General features: G+C 43.4%; 1 protein-coding gene across 1 annotated transcript; it reads left to right on the top strand.

Moving 5' to 3' along the window:
• Positions 1-259: 259 nt before the first annotated feature.
• On the top strand, positions 260-20326 carry LOC124010430 (rod cGMP-specific 3',5'-cyclic phosphodiesterase subunit alpha-like). The gene is made up of 22 exons (XM_046322847.1): positions 260-823; positions 2550-2702; positions 2788-2877; positions 2997-3137; positions 3327-3401; positions 3549-3613; positions 3777-3843; positions 4222-4269; positions 4620-4769; positions 6933-7076; positions 7319-7384; positions 8138-8284; positions 8588-8695; positions 9959-10068; positions 10341-10428; positions 11603-11703; positions 15338-15445; positions 16021-16084; positions 16449-16523; positions 17020-17103; positions 17227-17395; positions 19226-20326. Exons 1-22 carry the CDS (start codon positions 347-349, stop codon positions 19273-19275), a joined length of 2580 nt encoding a protein of 859 aa, XP_046178803.1. The 5' UTR covers positions 260-346; the 3' UTR covers positions 19276-20326.
• The last annotated feature ends 1442 nt before the right edge of the window (positions 20327-21768 follow it).

The raw sequence follows: 21768 nt of genomic DNA, 5'->3' as shown, positions 1-21768 counted from the left end.
TACACGAGGCAACAGATATGACGTATACCAAAATGTTCAATACACAAAAAAGTCAAAAGACTTATTTCTGTTGTAGTCCACAAGTACTGTAGGCCTACAAAAGGTTGTTGAGTGAGGAGACACTCCAGGTAGGTCTATAATTCATTACAACGTGTGAGAATAACTTTTCGTAATCTGTGCGTAATTGGATTCAGGCTTATCAACACACATGACCATTTAAAACAATCCTGCTAATCCCTATTCTTCTCAGCCACCTGCAGACAGTGTTAACCAGCACAGTGAGCTGAGAAGAGACACTTCCAGCTCTTTGAGGAGCTATAGCATATAGACACACATCAGCTGAAAAATGGCAGCCGTGGACAAAGACGTGGCTGAGAAGTTTCTGGACAGCAACCCTGACTTTGCCAAGCAGTACTACGATACCAAGTTCCGCCCGAAGGTCATCTCGGACCTTTTCAAAGACAACAAGACTTCCCAGGTGAACACTAGCAGCTTCCACGAGCTGAGCACAGTGGAGGAGAGTGAGATCATATTTGACATGGTCAGAGACCTGCAGGACAACATCCAGATGGAGAAGGCTATCTTCAACTTCATGAAACATCTCAGCTTCATGATACGGTCAGAGAAGATGAGCCTGTTCATGTACCGGATGCGTAACGGCACGGCGGAGCTGGCCACGAGACTCTTCAACGTGCACAAGGACGCCACCTTGGAGGAGTGCCTGGTCCAGCCAGACAGTGAGATAGTCTTTCCCATGGACATCGGCATTGTGGGCCATGTGGCCACCACCAAGAAGACTGTCAACATCCCAGATGTCTCAGAGGTAAACATACAAAGCTATAGATCATTGTGGAGAAATCTTGCACTTAAAGGTTCACATTCCCAATAGCGGTATGGCAACTACAGTTTACCTGCCTGTTTGTGTAACCTTATCAAGTGGTCATGTTTATTCCAAGAAATTCCTTTCCAGTGAAGAAATGAGAACTGACTGTAGCGCTCCAGTCAGATTCAGACACATGGGCCTAGTGTCCTACTGCCTCTAGAGGGCAGCATAATACCATCCTATTTGTGATACTACTGCCAGGTCAATCTTACTCGAGCCAATTCATTTGACATTTGGAAGTGATTGCCAAGCTTATTTTCATACTTAACATGTTTGTCACTCTACTCCGTATCCTCACTGTTGGGTAGGGCTTGCAAGGTAAGCATTTCACTGTACTTGGCAATGTGACAAATTAGATTTGAACTTGAACACAGTGGATGGCCATCACTGTCAATACCTGTATTAAATGATTTGACCTAAAACGAATACATTTATTCTGCTTTCATATAAAACCATTTACATATTTTTATTATAGTCACATTCCTATTATCCAGTAGACTTTCTTGTGATACAGACCCATCTTTAATCGTGTTATTCATTTGACCAAATACTACAAACTCTCACTGATACAATATCCTTCACCAAAATAATACAGAGTAGTACACCCAAAGTATCATCCTGATGAGAAAATGTTTCCTATCATAGCCCCGCTCATATTCCTGTTCATAGTTATGCTCATATGTAGCAGTGTGTGGTAAAGGGAGACATATGACTCATATCAAGGATTACAAAGTCCAACCATTGATGGAGACTGTCAGATCACTCTAGTTGCCTGGATTTTTTAAAATGGTAATTAGGGAGAGGATGGATCGAGCTCTGGGTCTTTCTTTTCCCTAGTGAAAGGCAGAGCCACCATTACTGCGATATGTAAGTGTGGTGTGGGATTACGGCAAGGCAGTCCCCTCCCCCGCCGGGCGGTCATGCAGGCAGATAGGCAGGGCTGCTGGGTGTTCCTCGGCCTGCAAGGGATAAGGCCTTTAATCTCAGCTGAATTAGAGCGATCCTGGATTATTTCTAAAGGTCATAGCACAAAGCCATTTTCCTCAAGTCAGCGGAATAACAAGAGAACTCACCTTTATTCTATTTAGTGTTGACCTGTAATGTCCTTTCTCCTTTAATCCACATGTTTTAATCATGATATATATCCCCCAGTCAAGAATAGCCCACAATGACACAGAGATCAGACCATTCTTAGCATTAGAGGATATGTTAGGCAGTGAATGAATCTATTCCTGGATTAATAGAATATAACAAAAGCATATTCTGCTTTTAACATTGAGCAAGTTCCCCTCCCCTTAGTAGTGTTCTGAAAGAGAGTTTTTACATAATCAAATAATAATTGACCTTTTATTAACTTTGGGACTACACTTCTGCTGTCCCCTATAGGAGAATCGTTTTTGGTTCCGTGTACAACCCTCTCAGGAAAGGGTTCTTACATGGAACCCAAAAGGGTTCTACATGGAACCAAAAGGGGTTATTCAAATGGTTCTCCTATGGGGAGAACCGAAGAACCCTTTTTGGCGTCCTTGTGCACGTTGATGTGCAAGTTGGATGATCTCATCAATGTATTTATGGTCAAAAGTGTCAATTGAATGTATCAAGCTACAGCACATCGATAGATGCTTGTTTATAAATTCTAAATACTTTCCTGTGGTTCTTCCTCCAGAGCAGCCACTACAGTGACTTTGTGGACCAGATCCAAGAATACCAGACCAAGAGTGTCTTGGCTACCCCTATCATGAACGGCAAGGACATGGTGGCTGTTATGATGGCTGTGAACAAGATTGGAGCTCCACACTTCACTAAGCAGGATGAGGAGGTAACCTATCCCTAACCTCTAACCTCTAATCTCCAACCCTAACCTCTCCCTTCAGTTATACTGAACGTAGATGTTTCTGCAACAGACTCTGTTGAAGTATCTCAACTTTGCCAACCTGATCCTAAGAGTGTTCCATTTGAGCTACCTTCACAACTGTGAGACCAGAAGAGGACAGGTAAGACCTCTCTTGATTTGATTGATGAGTTTATTGACGATGAGGCCTGCTTATATTTCAGAAATGACATATTTTTCCCTGCTACGACTGTGCTGTCTCTGACATCTCCCACCCTCTAGGTCCTGCTCTGGTCTGCCAGCAAAGTGTTTGAGGAGATGACAGATATTGAGAGACAGTTCCACAAGGCCCTCTATACCATCAGGGAGTTCCTTAACTGTGAACGTTACTCTGTTGGCCTCCTGGACATGACCAAGACTAAGGTGAGGTCGGACATGAATCTCAACCTGCTAAAAACATCAGCATGCTAATGCTCAGGAACCACTCACCATTATCTAGTCATGTTCAGTTGACCTTTTGTTATGTTTAATTCAACATGTTGAATTGATGTTGGTTAATACGTTCCCCTTGTATTTGAGAAGGATTCAATGAAATAACCCTGTGTGTTGCAGGAATTCTATGACCTTTGGCCTGTGCTAATGGGAGAAGTGCCTCAATACGATGGACCCAAGACTCCTGATGGCAGAGTGAGTGACTGGTGACTTAACGGGCAACAGTCAAATGACCCGGACAGATCTGAGCCAACTCAAACATGAATAATGGTAATATATGTCATTTGATACGTTACCAGTATTCAATCTCATTCCAATTACATGTAACTAATTCTTCTCCAGGAAATAAACTTCTACAAAGTGATTGACTACATTTTACATGGAAAAGAGGAGATCAAAGTTTTACCGTGAGTCATTTCATCAATGATGTGGAAAATGGAATTATATATATCACCTTATTATGTATGTGCTGCTTTTACACCCTTTTAGGTGCATATATTACTGCATTGGATTTGGTACTTTTTAAAATAGTAATAGTATAAAATCTCCCTCTCCCCCTGTCCCTGTCAGCAACCCTGCTCCGGACCACTGGGCTCTGGTCAGTGGCCTGCCCACCTACGTGGCTAAGGAGGGACTGGTGAGCTGGGAATCCTTCCCTTCCTAAATGAAGAATGAATGCGTCCGAAATTGCACCCTTTTCACTATATAGCACACTACTTTTGACCAGGGCCCATAGGGACTATAGGGTGCCATTTTGTATGCAGCCCATATCTTCCCTTCCCTGTACGCGGTATTCATGGGCATCACACAACCAGAAAGCCATTACAGTTTATTATGCAGCTGTCAAACACACACAGCCTGGAAATGAAATGTGCTCTTGCACTGAAATGATGGATAATTGCAATTTTGTGGACATTGTAACTAATCATGCAGTGCTTTTCCATCTGAGCGAGCGTGATCATCCTCTCCTCTCTTCCCCTCTCCTCTCTTCCCTCGTTCCTCTTCTCCCCTCCAGATCTGTAACATTATGAACGCGGCACAAGATGACTTCTTCAGCTTCCAAGTAAGATCCGTTCTCCATGATTAGCTCAGTGCTGTTGAACGCACAAATTAAACAAATCTCATCTCTGCTACTGAAGGGGTTAGTGTCCTGTGGCCAAGTGGACTTCCATTATAGTAGACAGGCCTAGACACAATTCAATCCAATTAATCCTGCTATTTCCAACACTGAGGCAAAGACTTACCCATACAAAGTACTGTAAATATTAGTAGTCAAGTCATGCACTGCTGTGAATTAACACATTCAAAGGTATGTATGGCAGGTTTACGTCAACAAATAATGTTTTTGTAATGCTATGAACCTATTGCGAAGTCATTGACGTCAGGTGGTTCCTGTTTCCTTGTCCGGTTCAGAAAGGGCCCGTGGATAGCTCCGGCTGGATCATTAAGAACGTCCTGTCCCTCCCCATCGTGAATAAGAAAGAGGAAATTGTCGCAGTAGCCACCTTCTACAACAGGAAAGATGGGAAACCCTTTGACGAGCAGGATGAAACTCTGATGGAGGTATGCTACTGTAAAGTCCAGAGCTGCTGCTGCTGAGGGGGAGGTAGGGAGAGAGAGCACTGAGTTCAGAGATGCTGCTACTGAGGGGGAGGTAGAGAGAGGACAGCACTGAGTTCAGAGATGCTGCTACTGAGGGGGCGGTAGAGAGAGAGAGCACTGAGTTCAGAGATGCTGCTGCTGAGGGGGAGGTAGAGAGAGAGAGCACTGAGTTCAGAGATGCTGCTACTGAGGGGGAGGTAGAGAGAGAGAGCACTGAGTTCAGAGATGCTGCTGCTGAAGGGGAGGTAGAGAGAGGACATCACTGAGTTCAGAGATGCTGCTACTGAGGGGAGGTAGAGAGAAGACAGCACTGAGTTCAGAGAAGCTGCTGCTGGGGGAGGTAGAGAGAAGACAGCACTGAGTTCAGAGAAGCTGCTGCTGAGGGGGAGGTAGAGAGAAGACAGCACTGAGTTCAGAGATGCTGCTACTGAGGGGGAGGTAGAGAGAAGACAGCACTGAATTCAGAGATGCTGCTACTGAGGTGGGGGGGTAGAGAGAGAGCACTGAGTCCAGAGTTGCTGCTACTGAGGGGGAGGTAGAGAGAGACAGTACTGAATTCAGAGATGCTGCTGCTGAGGGGGGGAGAGAGAGAGCACTGAGTCCAGAGCTGCTGCTACTGAGGGGGGGGTAGAGAGCGACAGCACTGTTTCCAGAGCTGCTGCTACTGAGGGGGAGGTAGAGAGAGACAGCACTGAGTCCAGAGCTGCTGCTACTGAGGGAGAGGTAGAGAGCGACAGCACTGTGTAACTGCTGTATAAATAAACACAGGCCATTAGCAGTATCTGCATTGTTTATTGATTAGAGTTAGAGCTCATTTTGGATGATGGCATGAAAGTTAAAGCTCCTTTGGATGAGGGCTGAGAGTTAAAGCTCCTTTTGGATGAGTGCTGAAAGTTAAAGCTCCTTTTGGATGATGGCTGAGAGAGTTAAAGTTCCTTTTGGATGAGGGCTGAAAGTTAAAGCTCCTTTTGATGAGGGCGGAGAGTTAAAGCTCCTTTGGATGAGGGCTGAGAGTTAAAGCTCCCTTTGGATGATGGCTGAGAGTTTAAGCTCCTTCTGGATGAGGGCTGAAAGTCAAAGCTCCTTTGGATGATGGCTGAGAGTTAAAGCTCCTTTTGGATGAGGGCTGAAAGTTAAAGCTCCTTCTGGATGAGGGATGAGAGTTAAAGCTTCTTCTAAATGAGAGCTGAGAGTTAAAGCTCCTTCTGGATGAGGGCTGAGTGTTAAAGCTCCTTCTGGATGAGGGCTGAGAGTTAAAGCTTCTTCTAAATGAGGGCTGAGAGTTAAAGCTCCTTCTGGATGAGGGCTGAGTGTTAAAGCTTCTTCTGGATGAGGGCTGAGAGTTAAATCTCCTTCTAAATGAGGGCTGAGTGTTAAAGCTTATTTTGGATGAGGGCTGAGAGTTAAAGCTCCTTCTGGATGAGGGCTGAGTGTTAAAGCTCATTTTGGATGAGGGCTGAGTGTTAAAGCTCCTTCTGGATGAGGGCTGAGAGTTAAAGCTCCTTCTGGATGAGGGATGAGAGTTAAAGCTCCTTCTGGATGAGGGCTGAGTGTTAAAGCTCCTTCTGGATGAGGGATGAGAGTTAAAGCTTATTCTGGATGCAGACTGAGAGTTAAGGCTCCTTCTAGATGAGGGCTGGGAGAAAGCTACTTTTGGATGAAGGCTGAGTGTTAAAACTCCTTCCGGATGAGGGCTGAGAGTTAAAGCTACTTCTGGATGCAGACTGAGAGTTAAGGCCCCTTATTGCTGCAGCAACAGAAAGTGTGAATTGTTATGTGGATTATAATTAATGGACATTTTGGAAGGGTTTGTCAACTTTTTGGAAATTACAAACATTAGAAGCCTTTTTAAAACTCAAATATAGAAAATCTCAGCAACAAAATAGTGATCAAATTAAGATCCAACATCTGTACTCTCATCTACTCTTGCACTCTCGTATTTCAGATACGTATCAATAACATTGTCAGTTACCGTACTCCATTCTAAATGATAGCTTGTACCACATCCGCCTCTCAATACCATTTGATCGTGTCTGTGTGTACTGAGTGTATACTGAGTGTATACTTATTATGTTGACCAAGGACTGAAATTCAATTGTCTAACTCTTTCTCTGGTCATGTCAGTCTCTCACCCAGTTCCTTGGCTGGTCTGTGCTCAACACAGACACATATGACAAGTGGAACAAGCTGGAGAACAGGAAGGACATCTTCCAGGACATGGTGCTGTACCACATCAAGTGCAGGACGGATGAGACCCAGAATGTATTGGTGGGTGAAGTAACATTATTCATAGACACCAGATGAAAAGTGCATTTATAACATGGAAAAAAGTCTGTCATACTGGATATTAGGTAGTCAGTTAATAGTGGAACGCTATTTACCATCTATGAGATTTAGACTGAGAGCTATTTACTGAGAAATAACCAAGGTTTTCCAGGAAATTCAGAAATTGATTGATATAGTGCTGTTTCATCTAAGGTGAACACTGAAGGTGTGTGCTTTGCTTTTAGAATACCAGGGATAGGTATGGGAAGGAACCACATGAGTGTGAGGAGGTGGAACTGGAAGCAATCCTGGTAAACAACTATTCTAACTAACATTTATTTTCTACTTGCTTCTTGTGTCGGCTGACTGGCTGGCTGGTGGAGTGACTGGCTGACTGGCTGGCTGGCTGGTGGAGTGACTGGCTGACTGGCTGACTGGCTGGCTGGCTGATGGAGTGACTGGCTGACTGGCTGGCTGGCTGGTGGAGTGACTGGCTGACTGGCTGGCTGGCTGGTGGAGTGACTGGCTGACTGGCTGGCTGGCTGGTGGAGTGACTGGCTGACTGGCTGGCTGGCTGGTGGAGTGACTGGCTGACTGGCTGGCTGGCTGGTGGAGTGACTGGCTGACTGGCTGGCTGGCTGGTGGAGTGACTGGCTGACTGGCTGGCTGGCTGGTGGAGTGACTGGCTGACTGGCTGGCTGGCTGATGGAGTGACTGGCTGACTGGCTGGCTGGCTGGTGGAGTGACTGGCTGACTGGCTGGCTGGCGGAGTGACTGGCTGACTGGCTGGCTGGCTGGTGGAGTGACTGGCTGACTGGCTGACGGATTGGCTGGCTGGTAGAGTGACTGGCTGACTGATTGGCTGGCTGGTGGAGTGACTGGCTGACTGGCTGACTGGCTGGCTGGCTGGTGGAGTGACTGGCTGACTGGCTGACTGGCTGGTGGAGTGACTGGCTGACTGGCTGGCTGGCTGGGGGAGTGACTGGCTGACTGGCTGACTGATTGGACATGCTAGCTGCCTTGGTAGAACCCGTAATGCATTTTGTTTCCCTGTCTCCATACAGTCGGAAGTTCTACCACCCTCTTCCAAGTCGGAGCTCTTTGAGTTTCACTTCTGTGACTTTGAGCACAGTCATCTGGACCTGGTCAAGTTAGGCATTAAGATGTACTATGAGTTGGGAGTGGTGGACAAGTTCCACGTCCCCCGTGAGGTGAGACATCACTGATGAAGAAGCATCTTGGCAAGAGACATATGGCCCACACTATTGCCATGTCATGTGTTCCGTTTAGAGAACACATACAGCAGTGGGTTATAAAGCAAGGCTACACAATTAAAGGCTTAACAATTGCATGAGTTGCATTTAATAACTACATCATGACAGTTTATGTTAATATAGATAATGATTATATACTCTCCTAATGTACAACATGTATTAACATAGTGTGCCAAAAACCATCTAGCTGTTGAGAGCTATCTGGTCTGTAACAATGCCTGTCCTATATGTGTCTCTCAGACCCTCACCAGGTTCTGTTACTCCCTCAGTAAGGGCTACAGGCAGATCACCTACCACAACTGGAGTCATGGCTTCAACGTGGGCCAGACCATGTTCACTCTGCTCATGGTGAGTACTTCAAATGGCACCCTATTCCCTATATAATGCATTACTTTTGATCAGAGCCCTATGAGCCCCGATCAAAATTAGTACACTATATAGGGAATAGGGCGCCCTTTGGGATGCATACATACTTATATTACACAAACCCTCAGGAATAAACACTTCACCTACAATACCTTGCACTGACACCATGGATGATTCCATGACAGTTGATACATGTAATATATCTTCAAGCTGTGGTGGCCAGGTGATCTATCTTTACTGAACCCCTCACACTGATACCCTCCTCCCCTGTCATGTAATGAGTCCTCCAAGTGTGACCCTTCCTTTCTGCATTGTTCCTTCCTACAGTGGAGTAAAGTACTTAAGTAAAAATACATTAAAATACTACTTAAGTCATTTTTCGGGGTATCTGGATTTTTGACTAGTTTTATTTTTACTCCACCACATTCCTAAAGAAAATAATGTACTTTTTACTCCATACATTTTCCCTGACACCCAAAAGTACATTTTGAATGCTTAGCAGGACAGGAAAATGGTCCAATTCATGCACTTATCCCTGGTCATCCTGAATAGCTCTGATCTAGCAGACTCACCAAACATGTGTTGGAGTGTGCCCCTGGCTATACAGAAATAAATAAACAAGAAAATGGTTTGCTTAATAAGGAATTTGAAATCATTAATACTTTTACTTTTGATACTTAAGTATATGTCAGCAATTACATTTACTTTTGATACGTAAGTGTATTTAAAACCAAATACTTTCAGACTTTTTCTCAAGTTGTATTTTACTGGGTGACTTTCACTTTTACTTGAGTCATTTTCTATTAAGGTATCTTTACTTTTACAAAAGTATGACAATTGGGTACTTTTTCCAGCGCTGCTTTCCTATAACCACAGTGAACTCTTCAGACGTACAGTAACTTAACTCACAGCGGAAGAGAGGGGGGTCAGGCTCATTATCAGCAGTCCTCTTCTGCGTGGCTGTGTGGCTCAGCTCGGTCCAGGCTTTATTGCTTCTAACGAGGCCTCCAGAGCCAGCCATCTCCATAGGAGCAGGAGGGGAGAGGGGACTTAGTAAGAGGCCCATGTGTGGCTCCATATAGCCCCTGGTGGTAGCCCCATGAATCCTGGACCCTAATCTAATTTCCTGTGTCATTAGACATGTGGCCAAACCTAACTAGCTGTATCATTAGACATGTGGCCAAACCTAACTTCATGTATCATTAGACATGTGACCAAACCTAACTTCCTGTATTATTGCATTAGACAGGTGACCTGAAGCGTTATTACACAGAGCTAGAGACCATGGCCATGGTAACAGCTGGCTTATGCCACGATGTCGACCACAGAGGCACCAACAACCTCTACCAGATGAAGTAAGGGATTGACTGGGTTTAAATTTTTTAGGTTTTCTTTCAAATAGTTTGACTGTTTGATTTGAGCCTGTCTAAAGTACCAAAAGGGCGGGGTATATGCCAGGTAAGCTCAATCAATCATAGCTTATGTGTTTGAAGGTTAACAAAGACTATTATAACCCAGATATGCTGCCAACAGTGATTGTAGAAACATCAACAGAGAAAGCAATGACTCATTACTTACCAATGGCTATAAGCATTTTTTCCCCTCTCCCTCCTTCTGTGTTTGTCAGGTCTGGAAACCCTCTCGCAAAGCTCCACGGCTCCTCCATCCTGGAGAGACACCATCTGGAGACTGGGAAGACCCTGCTGAGAGACCCTGTGAGTGAGGTTGCTTCCCAAATGGCACCCTATTCCCTACATAGTCACCATGGGCTGAAATTGGCCAGTGGGTGGTTTTATTTAGCCCCCCCAAAAAAGGTTTCTGAGCAATAAATAAAAAGTATTACAACGCATAATGTAGTGATCTTGACTGAGTATACAAAACATTAAGAACACCCGCTCTTTCCATGACATAGACTGACCAGGTGAATCCAGGTGAAAGCTATGATCCTTTATTGATGTCACTTGTTAAATCCACTTCAATCCGTGTAGATGAAGGGGAGGAGACAGGTTAAATGATTTTTAAGCCTTGAGTTAATTGAAACATGGATTGTGTATGTGTGTCATTCAGAGGGTGATTGGGAAAGACAGAAAATGTACGTGTCTTTGAACGGGGTATGGTAGTAGGCGCACCGGTTTGTGTCAAGAACTGCAATGCTGCAGGGTTTTTCACACTCAACAGTTTCCCGTGTGTATCAATCATGGTCCACCACCCAAAGGACATCCAGCCAATTTGACACAACTGTGGGAAGCTTTGAAGTCAACATGGGCCACCATCCCTGTTGAATGCTTTTGACACCTTGTAGAGTCCATGCCCCAATAATTTGAGACTGTTCTGTGGGCAAGAGGGGGTGCAATTCAATGTTAGGAAGATGTTCCTAATGTTTGATGTTCCTAATGTCAGTGTATGTGATCGTATATAAATGTAAGCAAGGTTTGACATTGTTATATTTTAGTCAAATATGACATCGGTTTGGGCTTCTTGCAGTCAATTTTCAGTCTACAATTATTTGTAATTATGTTCCGGCCCCCGGACCATGCCCTCGGCCAAATGAAGTTGATGATCCCTGTTCTAGAAGTTCTGACCTGAGAGGGGTTGGTTTCTCTCATGAAGAAGTCATACTGTGAATGATGCAGTGCTGATGGCACAGAAAGTGCCTGGGAGAATCTGCCCACCAGCAATCCCATAATTAGGCAACCTTTCAATGTTCACATTATCACTAACCATGAACTGTGGCAGGCAGCAGCTTCACATGTTTGTTATTTGTTAATCATACATTTGATTTACTATACATCTTTGTTGGTATTTGCGGATTCAACAGTACATGTTAAATATGAATATGTTATCACATTCAAATATATATCTATGTTGATGTCTGTTAATCTGTTTCAGGCCTTAAATATTTATCAGAATCTCAGTCGTGCTCAGCACGAGCATGTCATTCATCTGATGGACATCGCCATCATCGCCACTGACCTCGCTCTCTACTTTAAGTGAGTAGCTACTGTCCAACTGTTGTACAGTGCCTTCAGAAAGTATTCACACCCCTTGAAATTTTACACATTTCGTTGTTACAGCCTGAATTTAAAATGGAGGAAGCCTGTACTGAATAAAATATATTCCAAAATATGCATCCTGTTTGCAAAAAGGCACAAAATCAATACTGCAGAAAATGTGGCAAAGCAATTAACTTTTTGTCCTTGTGGCAAAGAAATTAACTTAATGTTTGGGTTCAATCTAACACAACACATCACTGTGTTATTTTCAAGCATGGTGGCTGCATCATGTCATGAGTATGCTTGTTACAAAAAAAAGTAATGGAGCTGAGCACAGGCAATATCCTCGAGGAAAAAATACAGTGCATTGCAAAAGTATCCATCCCCCTTGGCGTTTTTCCTATTTTGTTGCATTACAACCTGTAATTTAAATGGATTTTTATTTGGATTTCATGTTAAAAAAATATCAGAAACGTTGAACATCCCATGGAGGACCATTTTATCTATTATTAAAAAAATAGAAAAAATATGGCACCACAACAAACCTGCCAAGAGTGGGCTGCCCACCAAATCTCACGGACCAGGCAAGGAGGGCATTAATCAGAGAGGCAACAAAGAGACCAAAGATAACCCTGAAGAAGCTGTAAAGCTCCACAGTGGAGATTAGAATATTTGTCCATAGGACCACTTTAAGCCGTACACTCCACAGAGCTGGGCTTTACAGGAGAGTGGCCAGAAAAAAAGCCATTGCTTAAAGAAAGAATAAAGCAAACACGTTTGGTGTTCGCCAAAAGGCATGAGGGAGACTCCCCAAACATAAGGAAGAAGGTATTCTGGTCAGATGAGACTAAAATTGAGCTTTTTGGCCACCAAGGAAAATGCTATGTCTGGCGCAAACCCAACACCTCCCATCACCCCGAGAACAGCATCCCCATGCTGTGGGGATGTTTTTCATCAGCAGGGACTGGGAAACTGGTCAGAATTGAAAGAATGATGGATGGCGCTAAACACAGGGAAATTCTTGAGGAAAACCTGTTTCAGTCCTCCAGAGATTTGAGACTGGGACAGAGGTTCACCTTCCAGCAGGAAAATCCCAGTGGCTAGATGTGTCAAGCTTATAGAGACAAACCCCAAGAGACTTGAAGCTGTAATTGCTGCAAAAGGTATCTCTACAAAATATTGACTTTGGGGGGGGGGGGGGTTGAATAGTTATGCACGCTGAAGTTTTCTGTTTTTTTGTCTTATTTCTTGTTTGATTCACAATCAAAAATCATTTGCATCTTCAAAGTGGTAGGCATGTTGTGTAAATGAAATGATACAAACCCCCCAAAAATACATTTTAATTTCAGGTTGTAAGGCAACACAATAGGACAAATGCCAAGGGGGGTGAATACTTTCGCAAGCCACTGTACCTATGGCAAGGCTTGAAAATGGCAGTCTAGCAATGACCAGCTTGACAGAGCTAGAACTTTTTTTTAAAGAATAATGAGGAAATATTGCACAATCCAGGTGTGTAAAGGTCTTAGAGACTTACCCAGAAATTATTCACTGCCAAAGGTGTTCCTAACATGTTTTGACTCAGCGGGATTAATACTTATCTAATTAAGATACAGTAGTGTTTTATTTTTCATACATGAAGACAAATATATGTATCTTCTACTTTGACAGAGTATTTTAAATGTTAATCCCACTTTGTAACACAATAAAACGTGAAGAAATCCAGGGGTGTTAATACTTATGAAAAGGCACATGAGTACATGAGAGCATAGAGATTGTGAAGTGATTCTTTTAAATGTATGTAGTTCTGGGTTTGAGCTGTTCTTATCTATTAATGTTCTGTATTACAGTTGAAGTCAAAGTTTACATTCACCTCAGCCAAATACGTTGAAACTCAGTTTTTCATAATTCCTGACATTATCTGTCTTAGGTCAGTTAGGATCACCATTTTATTTTAATTATGTGAAATGTCAGAATTATAGTAGAGAGAATTATTTACTTGTATTTCTTTCATCACATTCCCAGTGGGTCTTTAGTTTACATACACTCAATTAGTCGTTGGTAGCATTGCCTTTAAATTGTTTAACTTGGGTAAAACGTTCTGGGTAGCCTTACAAGCGTCCCACAATAAGTTGGGTGAATTTTGGCTCATTCCTCCTGACAGAGCTGGTGTAACTGAGTCTGGTTTGTAGGCCTCCTTGCTCACACACGCTTTTCAGTTCTGTAGACACATTCTTGGTAGAATTGAGGTCAGGGCTTTGTGATGGCCACTCCAATACCTTGACTTTGTTGTCCTTAAGCCATTTTGCCACAACTTTGGAAGTATGCTTGGGGTCATTGACCCAGCTTTAACTTAACTGATGTCTTGAGATATTGCTTCAATATATCCACATCATTTTCTATTTTGTGAAGTACACCAGTCCCTCCTGCAGCAAAGCACCCCCACAACATGATGCTGCCACCCCCACAACATGATGCTGCCACCCCCGTGCTGCACAGTTGGGATGGTCTTCTTCGGCTTGCAAGCCTCCCCCTTTTTCCTCCAAACATAATGATGGTTATTATGACCAAACAGTTCTATTTTTGTTTCATCAGACCAGAGGACATTTCTCCAAAAAGTACGATCTTTGTCCCCATGTGCAGTTGTAAACCATAGTCTGGCTTTTTTAATGGCGGTTTTGGAGCAGTGGCTTCTTCCTTGCTGAGCGGCCTTTCAGATGATGTCGATATAGGACTCGTTTTACTGTTGATATAGGTACTTTTGTACCCGTTTCCTCCAGCATCTTCACAAGGTCCTTTGCTGTTGTTCTGGAATTGATTTGCACTTTTCGCACATTCATCTCTAAGAGACAGAACGCGTCTCCTTCCTGAGCAGTATGATGGCTGCGTGGTCCCACGGTGGTAATACTTGCGTACTATTGTTTGTACAGATGAACGTGGTAGTTTGGAAATTGCTCCCAAGGATGAACCAGACTTGTGGAGGTCTACAATTTTTTTTCTGAGGTCTTGGCTGATTTATTTTCCTTTTCCCATGATGTCAAGCAAAGAGGCACTGAGTTTGAAGGTAGGCCTTGAAATACATCCACAGGTACACCTCCAACTGTCTCAAATGATGTCAATTAGAATATCAGAAGCTTCTAAAGCCATGACATAATTTTCTGGAATTTTCCAAGCTGTTTAAAGGCACAGTCAACTTAGTGTATGTAAACTTCTGACCCACTGGAATTGTGATACAGTGAATTATAAGTGAAATAATCTGTCTGTAAACAATTGTTGGGAACATTACTTGTGTCATGCACAAAGTAGATGTCCTAACTGACTTGCCAAAACTATAGTTTGTTAACAAGACATTTGTGGAGTGGTTGAAAAACAAGGTTTTAAGAACTCCAACCTAATTGTATGTAAACTTCTGACTTCAACTGTATGTAATGGTTCATGTTTTGTGTAGACCCCAGGAAAAGTATGGGGATCCTAATAAAATATCAATCCCAAATACCAATGGCACCCTATTTCCTACATTGTGCACTACTTGTGATCAGCCTGGTCAAAAGTAGTGCCCTATATAGGGAATAGTGTGCCATATGGGAAGCATACTGTGTCACGGTAACTGAGGATGATTTCCTCCTGTCTGTAGGAAAAGAACCATGTTCCAGAAGATCGTGGACCAATCGAAGACCTACGAGACCTGGGATGAGTGGACCACATACATGACGCAGCAGACCACTCGCAAGGAGATAGTCATGTAGGTGAATTCCATAGGAGAGTTGTAGGTCTAGACATATGAGGGTAGTAATTGCCCCGTGGAGGAAACTATGGAGGTCTTTGTAAGATTTCACTTTTCAAACGTAACAGGGCAGAAACGAAGACAAAACTAAGACAAGACTGGACAGACACTAAGACAAATATAATCTATGGAGGTCTTTACAGGTCCAAGACTATATTAGACTTCAACACAATCCATAAAAGAATATGGGTTCACTAAGGTGTGGAGAAAATAATTATACTCCTGTCACAACTGATTTTCTCGCTGACCTTCGACCGATCTGGCCTTAATGGCCATGTACTCTTATAATCTCCACCAGGCACAGCCAGAAGAGGACTGGCCACCCCTCAGAGCCTGGTTCCTCTCAAGGATTCTTCCTAAGTTCATGCCTTTCTAAGGAGTTTTTCCTATCCACTGTGCTTCTACATCTGCGTTGCTTGCTCTTTGGGGTTTTTGTCACTTTGTGACATCTGCTGATGTAAAAAGGTTTTTTTATAAATAAATGTGATTGATTTGATTTATACTCACACTCTATCTGTCCTCTACATACACAGGGCTATGATGATGACGGCCTGCGATCTGTCTGCTATTGCCAAACCATGGGACATCCAGAGCAAGGTAACACAGATGTTTGAAGGATTAAGTTGTGCTGCTTTTCTCATAACGACACAGCATCTTAGAACATGTGGCTTTCAGCAGTCCACATTGAAAACAGAAGAGGATGTGAGAGGAATAGCAATTAGTATGGCGTACCATTGCTGTAATGCCATTTTTTCTTGTAAACTCTGGATTGCATCAGAAGCAGACCTTTCATACTACAGTATCTATTAAATCGTAACAGAATATTTCCGTTGAGGCAAGTGAGCACAAACTCACATCAGTGCAAATGTACTCTTGTTGCTATGGACATCATCATTCTGTAAGTTTCATCATGTTGGTCTGTGAGTGTTGTGTGTGTGACCATTCCTGTGTGGGCCTGCAGGTGGCGCTGTCTGTGGCTGCAGAGTTCTGGGAGCAGGGTGACCTGGAGAGGACTGTACTGGAACAGCAGCCTATTGTAAGAACTGAATGGGAGACTTGAGGAGGAGGAAGAGGAGAAAGAGAAAGAGAGAGAGAGAGGAGAGGGGGTAAGAGGGAGAGGGTGAGAGAGGGAGAGAAAGAAAAAGAGAGCGCAAGAGAGATAGGGGGAGAGAGCAAGAGAGAGAGGGGGAGAGAGTGTAAAAGGGAGGGAGACGGAGAGAGATGGAGAGAGATGGAGAGAGAGAAAGGGAGATAGAGAGAGAGAAAGGGAGAGAGAGAGAATAAGGGAGAGTTCCCATAGGGCATGTGGTGATGTCTATTATGTAGCATGGTGATTCAGATGTGGTCACTACAGCCGAGTCAACTGACACACCATTTTACCCAGCAAGATCCCTAGGAGTTTAACAGTATTTGTGTCAGAACGGGAAAATGTAGTTTAGGTTCATTTGATTGCTTTAGCTGGAGTCAAGCAGTGCCAAGTTTTAGTACATTTGTTCTACTAATCCCATGAACCCCCCAACCCCCCTCCCCAGCCCATGATGGACAGAACTAAATCAGCTGATCTTCCCAAGATGCAGTGTGGTTTCATCGATTTTGTCTGTGCTTTTGTGTACAAGGTGAGTCCTTGTGTCATAAATAAATAACTAGTTGTTGGCACTGGATACCAAGTAACTTAGATCTAGCTAGGATTTTGAACTGACACTTTCCACCTCCTCGCCATCTCCCCCCACCTCCTCTAGGAGTTCTCCCGTTTCCATGTGGAGATCACTCCCATGCTGGACCGGCTGCTGAACAACAGGAAGGAGTGGAATGCTCTGAAGGAGATACACGAAGCTAAGCTGGCTGCTCTGGAGGAGGCCAAGACAGTCAAGGAGGAGGCAGCTGTTACAGCCACCGCAGCCAAGCAGGGTAACGCACATTAAGAGATACTCCACACTTCCTCTTTAGACATTTGATTTTTTATTTAACCTTTATTTAACTAGGCAAGTCAGTTAAGAACAAATTCTTATTTACAATGACGGCCTACCCTGGCCAAACCCGGACGATGCTGGGCCAATTGCGCGCAGCCCTATGGGACTCCCAATCAAGGCCAGTTGTGATACAGCCTGGAATCAAACCAGGGTCTGTAGTGATACCTCTAGCACTGAGCTGCAGTCCCTTAGACCAATATGCCACTCTGGATACATGGTGGAAACTACACTGAACTTAAATATAAATGTAACATGCAACAATTTCAAAGATTTGACTAAGTTACAGTTCATATAAGGAAATCAGTCAATTGAGATAAATCCAGTATACCCTCATCTATGGATTTCACATGACTAGGAATACAGATATGCATATGTTAGTCACAGATACCTTAAAAAGGGGTTGATCAGGTTGTTGATTGTGGCCTGTGGAATGTTGTCCTACTCCTCTTCAATGGCTGTGTGACGTTTATTGATATTGGAAGGGAACTTGAACATACTGTCATACACATTGATCCGGATCATCCAAACATGCTCAATGGGTGACATGTCTGATGAGTATGCAGGCCAACTGGGACGTTTTCAGCTACCAGGATTATCATGCTGAAACGTGACGTGATGGCGACGGATGAATGGCACAACAATGGTCCTCAGGATCTCGTCACGGTATCTCTGTGCATTCAAATTGCCATCAATAAATTGCAATTGTGTTCTTTGTCTGTATCTTATGCCTGCCCCTACCATAACCCCACCGCCACCGTAGACACTGTTCACAAAATTGACATCAGCAAACCTTCTCTGTGTGCCAGTGGCCACCGAAGGTGAGCATTTGTCAAGTGAAGTTGGTTATGATGCTGAACTACAGTCAGGTCAAGACCCTGGTGAGGATGATGAGCACGCAAATGAGCTTACCTGAGACAGTTTCTGACAGTTTGTGCAGAAATTCTTCAGTTGTGCAAACCCACACTTTCATCAGTTGGCCGGGTAGCTGGTCTCAGACGATCCTGCAGGAGAAGCAGTCGGATGTGGAGGTCCTGGGCTGGCCTGGTTGGTTACAAGTGGTCTGCGGTTGTGAAGCTGGTTGGAGACGGCTTATAGTAGAGAAATTAACATTCAATTATCTGGCAACAGCTCTGGTGGACATTCCTGCAGTAAGCATGCCAATTGAAAGCTCCCTCAAAATATGAGACATCTGTGGCACATTGTGTTGTGTGACAAAACTGCACATTTTAGAGTGGCCTTTTATTGTGTACTGATCATACTGTTTAATCAGCTTCTTGATATGCCACACCTGTCAGGTGGATGGATTATTTTGGAAAAGGAGAAATGCTCACTAACAGGGATGCAAACAAATTTGAGCACAACATTTTAGAGAAATAAGCTTTTTGTGCCTATTGAATATTTCTGGGATCTTTACATGTTGCTTTTATATTTTTCTTCAGTGTACTAAGAGCATGTCTCTATGGGGACAGGCAAAGCCCTAGAGGAAAACACTGCAGACTGACATAAACTTGGACTGTCTCTCTTTGATACAATGTATAGTTTAAGCTCTGGGGCTCATTCAACTTCATAAATGTGAGATCAGGATCTATATTCATAAAGTTTCTCAGAGTAGCAGTGCTGATCTAGGATCAGTTTTCCCTTTTAGATCATAATTAATATGATTATATAGACAGGGAGGACCTGATCCTACATCAGCACATCTATTATGTGACGCTTTGTGAATATGGACCCTGTACTCTAACCCTGTGTTGTTCCCTCTCTCACACAGCGAGTGCAGCTGAAGCAGCGCCCCAGTCAAAGACCTGTGTTGTCAACTAGACTTGAGAGATACCAGTCCTGGACCAAAGTGACTGTACCAAGACAGGTGTTTTACGTTCCTGTACCAGATATCGGTCTACTAGAGCTGTTTAGTATTAGCCTAGTGTAGCCTTACAGTATGCTGAACTTGAGCCGGTTCGCATTAACTTAGTATACCCTTACAGTATACATAACCAGAGTGGGTTAGCATTAACTTAATATAGCCTTACAGTATACTGAACAAGAGCCAGTTAGCATTAGTTTAGCGTAGACTTACAGTATACATAACTAGTACCAATTAGCATTAGCTTAGCATTACAGTATACATAACTAGAGCCGGATAGCATTAGCTTAGCATAGCCTTACAGTATCCTGTACTGTGCTGTACATTGACCTATATATGGTACCAAGCCAGAGGATCCACAGGATGAAGCAGTTCATGGACAATTTCAAACACAGCCTATTCCTGTGCAATGAATGTAAATATTTAGGTATTTTACTGGAATTTACCATGTACTTACACACTCATTAATTTGGCAATGTGAAATTGACTTCCTTAGAAATACGGAATTCAGTTAGCAAAAAAAGGTTGGGTATCATTTCCATAGGCTAAACATACACTGTATTCTGAAAGTATTCAGACCCCTTAACTTTTGCCACATGTTGATATGTTACAGCCTTATTCTAAAATGTATAAAATTACATATTTTCCTCATTAATCTATACACAATAATCTATAATGCAAAAAACAGGCTTTTAGAAATAAAAAACAGAGTTCCTCTGTGGAGATGGGAGAACCTTCCAGAAGGACAACCATCTCTGCAGCACTCCACAAATCAGGCCTTTATGGTAGAGTGGCCAGATGGAAGCCACTCCCCAGTAAAAGGCACAAGACAACACGCTTGGAGTTTGCCAAAAGGCACATTAAGACTGTCAGACCACTATATTTGGGACAAGTCTCTGAATGTCCTTGAGTGGCCCAGCCAGAGCCCGGACTTGAACCCAATCAAACATCTCTGGAGAGAGCTGAAAATAGCGACACTTCCCATCCAACCTGACAGAGCTTGAGAGGATCTGTAGTGAAGAATGGGAGAAACTCCCAAAATACAGGTATGCCAAGCTTGTAGCGTCATACCAAAGAAGACACGAGGCTGTAATCACTGCCAAAGGTGCCAAAAGGTGCCAAAAGTACTGAGTAAAGGGTCTGAAAACCTATGTAAATGTTATATTTCAGTTTTTAAATTTAATACATTTGCAAAAATGTTTAAAAATATTTTTTTTTCTTTGTCATTATGGGTAATTGTATGTAGATTGATGAGGGAAAAAAACATTTTATCCATTTTAGAATAAGGCTGTAACGTGCCAAAATGTAGGAAAAGTCAAGGGGTCTGAATACTTTTTGAATGCACTGTATATGTACAGTAGTAGACTATCCTTGAATTCAGCAGTGTATCCCTATATTTAAATTGATATAGATGTGTATCCTATGCTATTCTATCCTATTGTTATTAATTATGTAAATAAACCGGTACTCTGCATTGCTCCCTCACTGCAGAATTAAGTCCACAGCATCAGCATCACCCTCATGAGTAGTGAGTGTTACAGTGTGTGTACAAGATGTGTGTGTTAACTATCCCACTGGGGTCATACATAACAGTCTTACAAAACACAGAAAGATGCCTGACCTAATTGAGCACGGAGAATGAGAACTGATTGGCAGATGGAATCAGAGGGGGCGGGCTTTCCTTTACTGTTGCAAAGAGCCGTGCGTCACCACTACACAACACAGTAGGTGACATAGATAATCACTGTGCTGAGCACTGTGCTGAGCACCGCACTGACCGGGCTGCCTCTCTGTTTAACCAATAGGGGAGTGCTGCAGTCAGGGTTGGCCCTATAGGGCTGTGGTGCTCAGTGAGGCTCCTACTGTCTCGTAGCCGCATAGAGGCTGAGGCTGCAGGGGGATGAGAGACAGCCAGTTCGAGAGCGTCACACTGACATGAATCACAGGCAGGCTGAGTGGAAAATTGGCCAGTGGCTCCTTAAGAGACACCATTAATGGGGAAATCCTAATCAGTTAGTGCATCCGTCCGCTAGGCTAGCTAGATACGTCCCCTTAGCAAGGATAACTGAGGCCACACACTGTACACTAAGCGACCCCCCCCCCTCTCCCAAACCACTGCATCAAAACAACAAATTCTAGAATCATACCAAATATGCTTGTGTCAGATGTGATGTTTCTCTTTGTAAAAAGCAATGGGAAAAGGTTGATATTGCTTTGCTGTGTAAGCCTTTCAATAGAGAAATACCCCTTTCTTGCTTTCATGTGTTGTCATTACTGACTACTATAGGTCAGAATGTGCAGCCTGGTATGGAGTCCTGCTACAAAGTCAGGCACTGCATGTATACGTTCTGAATATGCGCCACGGAAAGATGAAGATATTAAACTAGTTGAACTACTGATGTGTGTTGTCTCATTCTTGTGGTGTACTGTAACACCACATCATAGTGACA

The sequence above is a fragment of the Oncorhynchus gorbuscha genome, linkage group LG23, assembly GCF_021184085.1.
Source record: "Oncorhynchus gorbuscha isolate QuinsamMale2020 ecotype Even-year linkage group LG23, OgorEven_v1.0, whole genome shotgun sequence".
Classification (NCBI taxonomy): Eukaryota; Metazoa; Chordata; class Actinopteri; order Salmoniformes; family Salmonidae; genus Oncorhynchus; species Oncorhynchus gorbuscha.
Note: the sequence above shows the minus strand (reverse complement) of the source record. Positions and strands in the feature narration are given on the sequence as shown.

Coding starts and splice junctions, on each gene's coding strand:
- LOC124010430 (XM_046322847.1), top strand. CDS start 347: ATGGCAGCCGTGGACAAAGACGTGGCTGAGAAGTTTCTGGACAGCAAC. Junction 3,614..3,776: donor GAGGAGATCAAAGTTTTACC/GTGAGTCATTTC, acceptor TGTCCCTGTCAG/CAACCCTGCTCCGGACCACT. Junction 17,104..17,226: donor TCTGTGCTTTTGTGTACAAG/GTGAGTCCTTGT, acceptor CACCTCCTCTAG/GAGTTCTCCCGTTTCCATGT.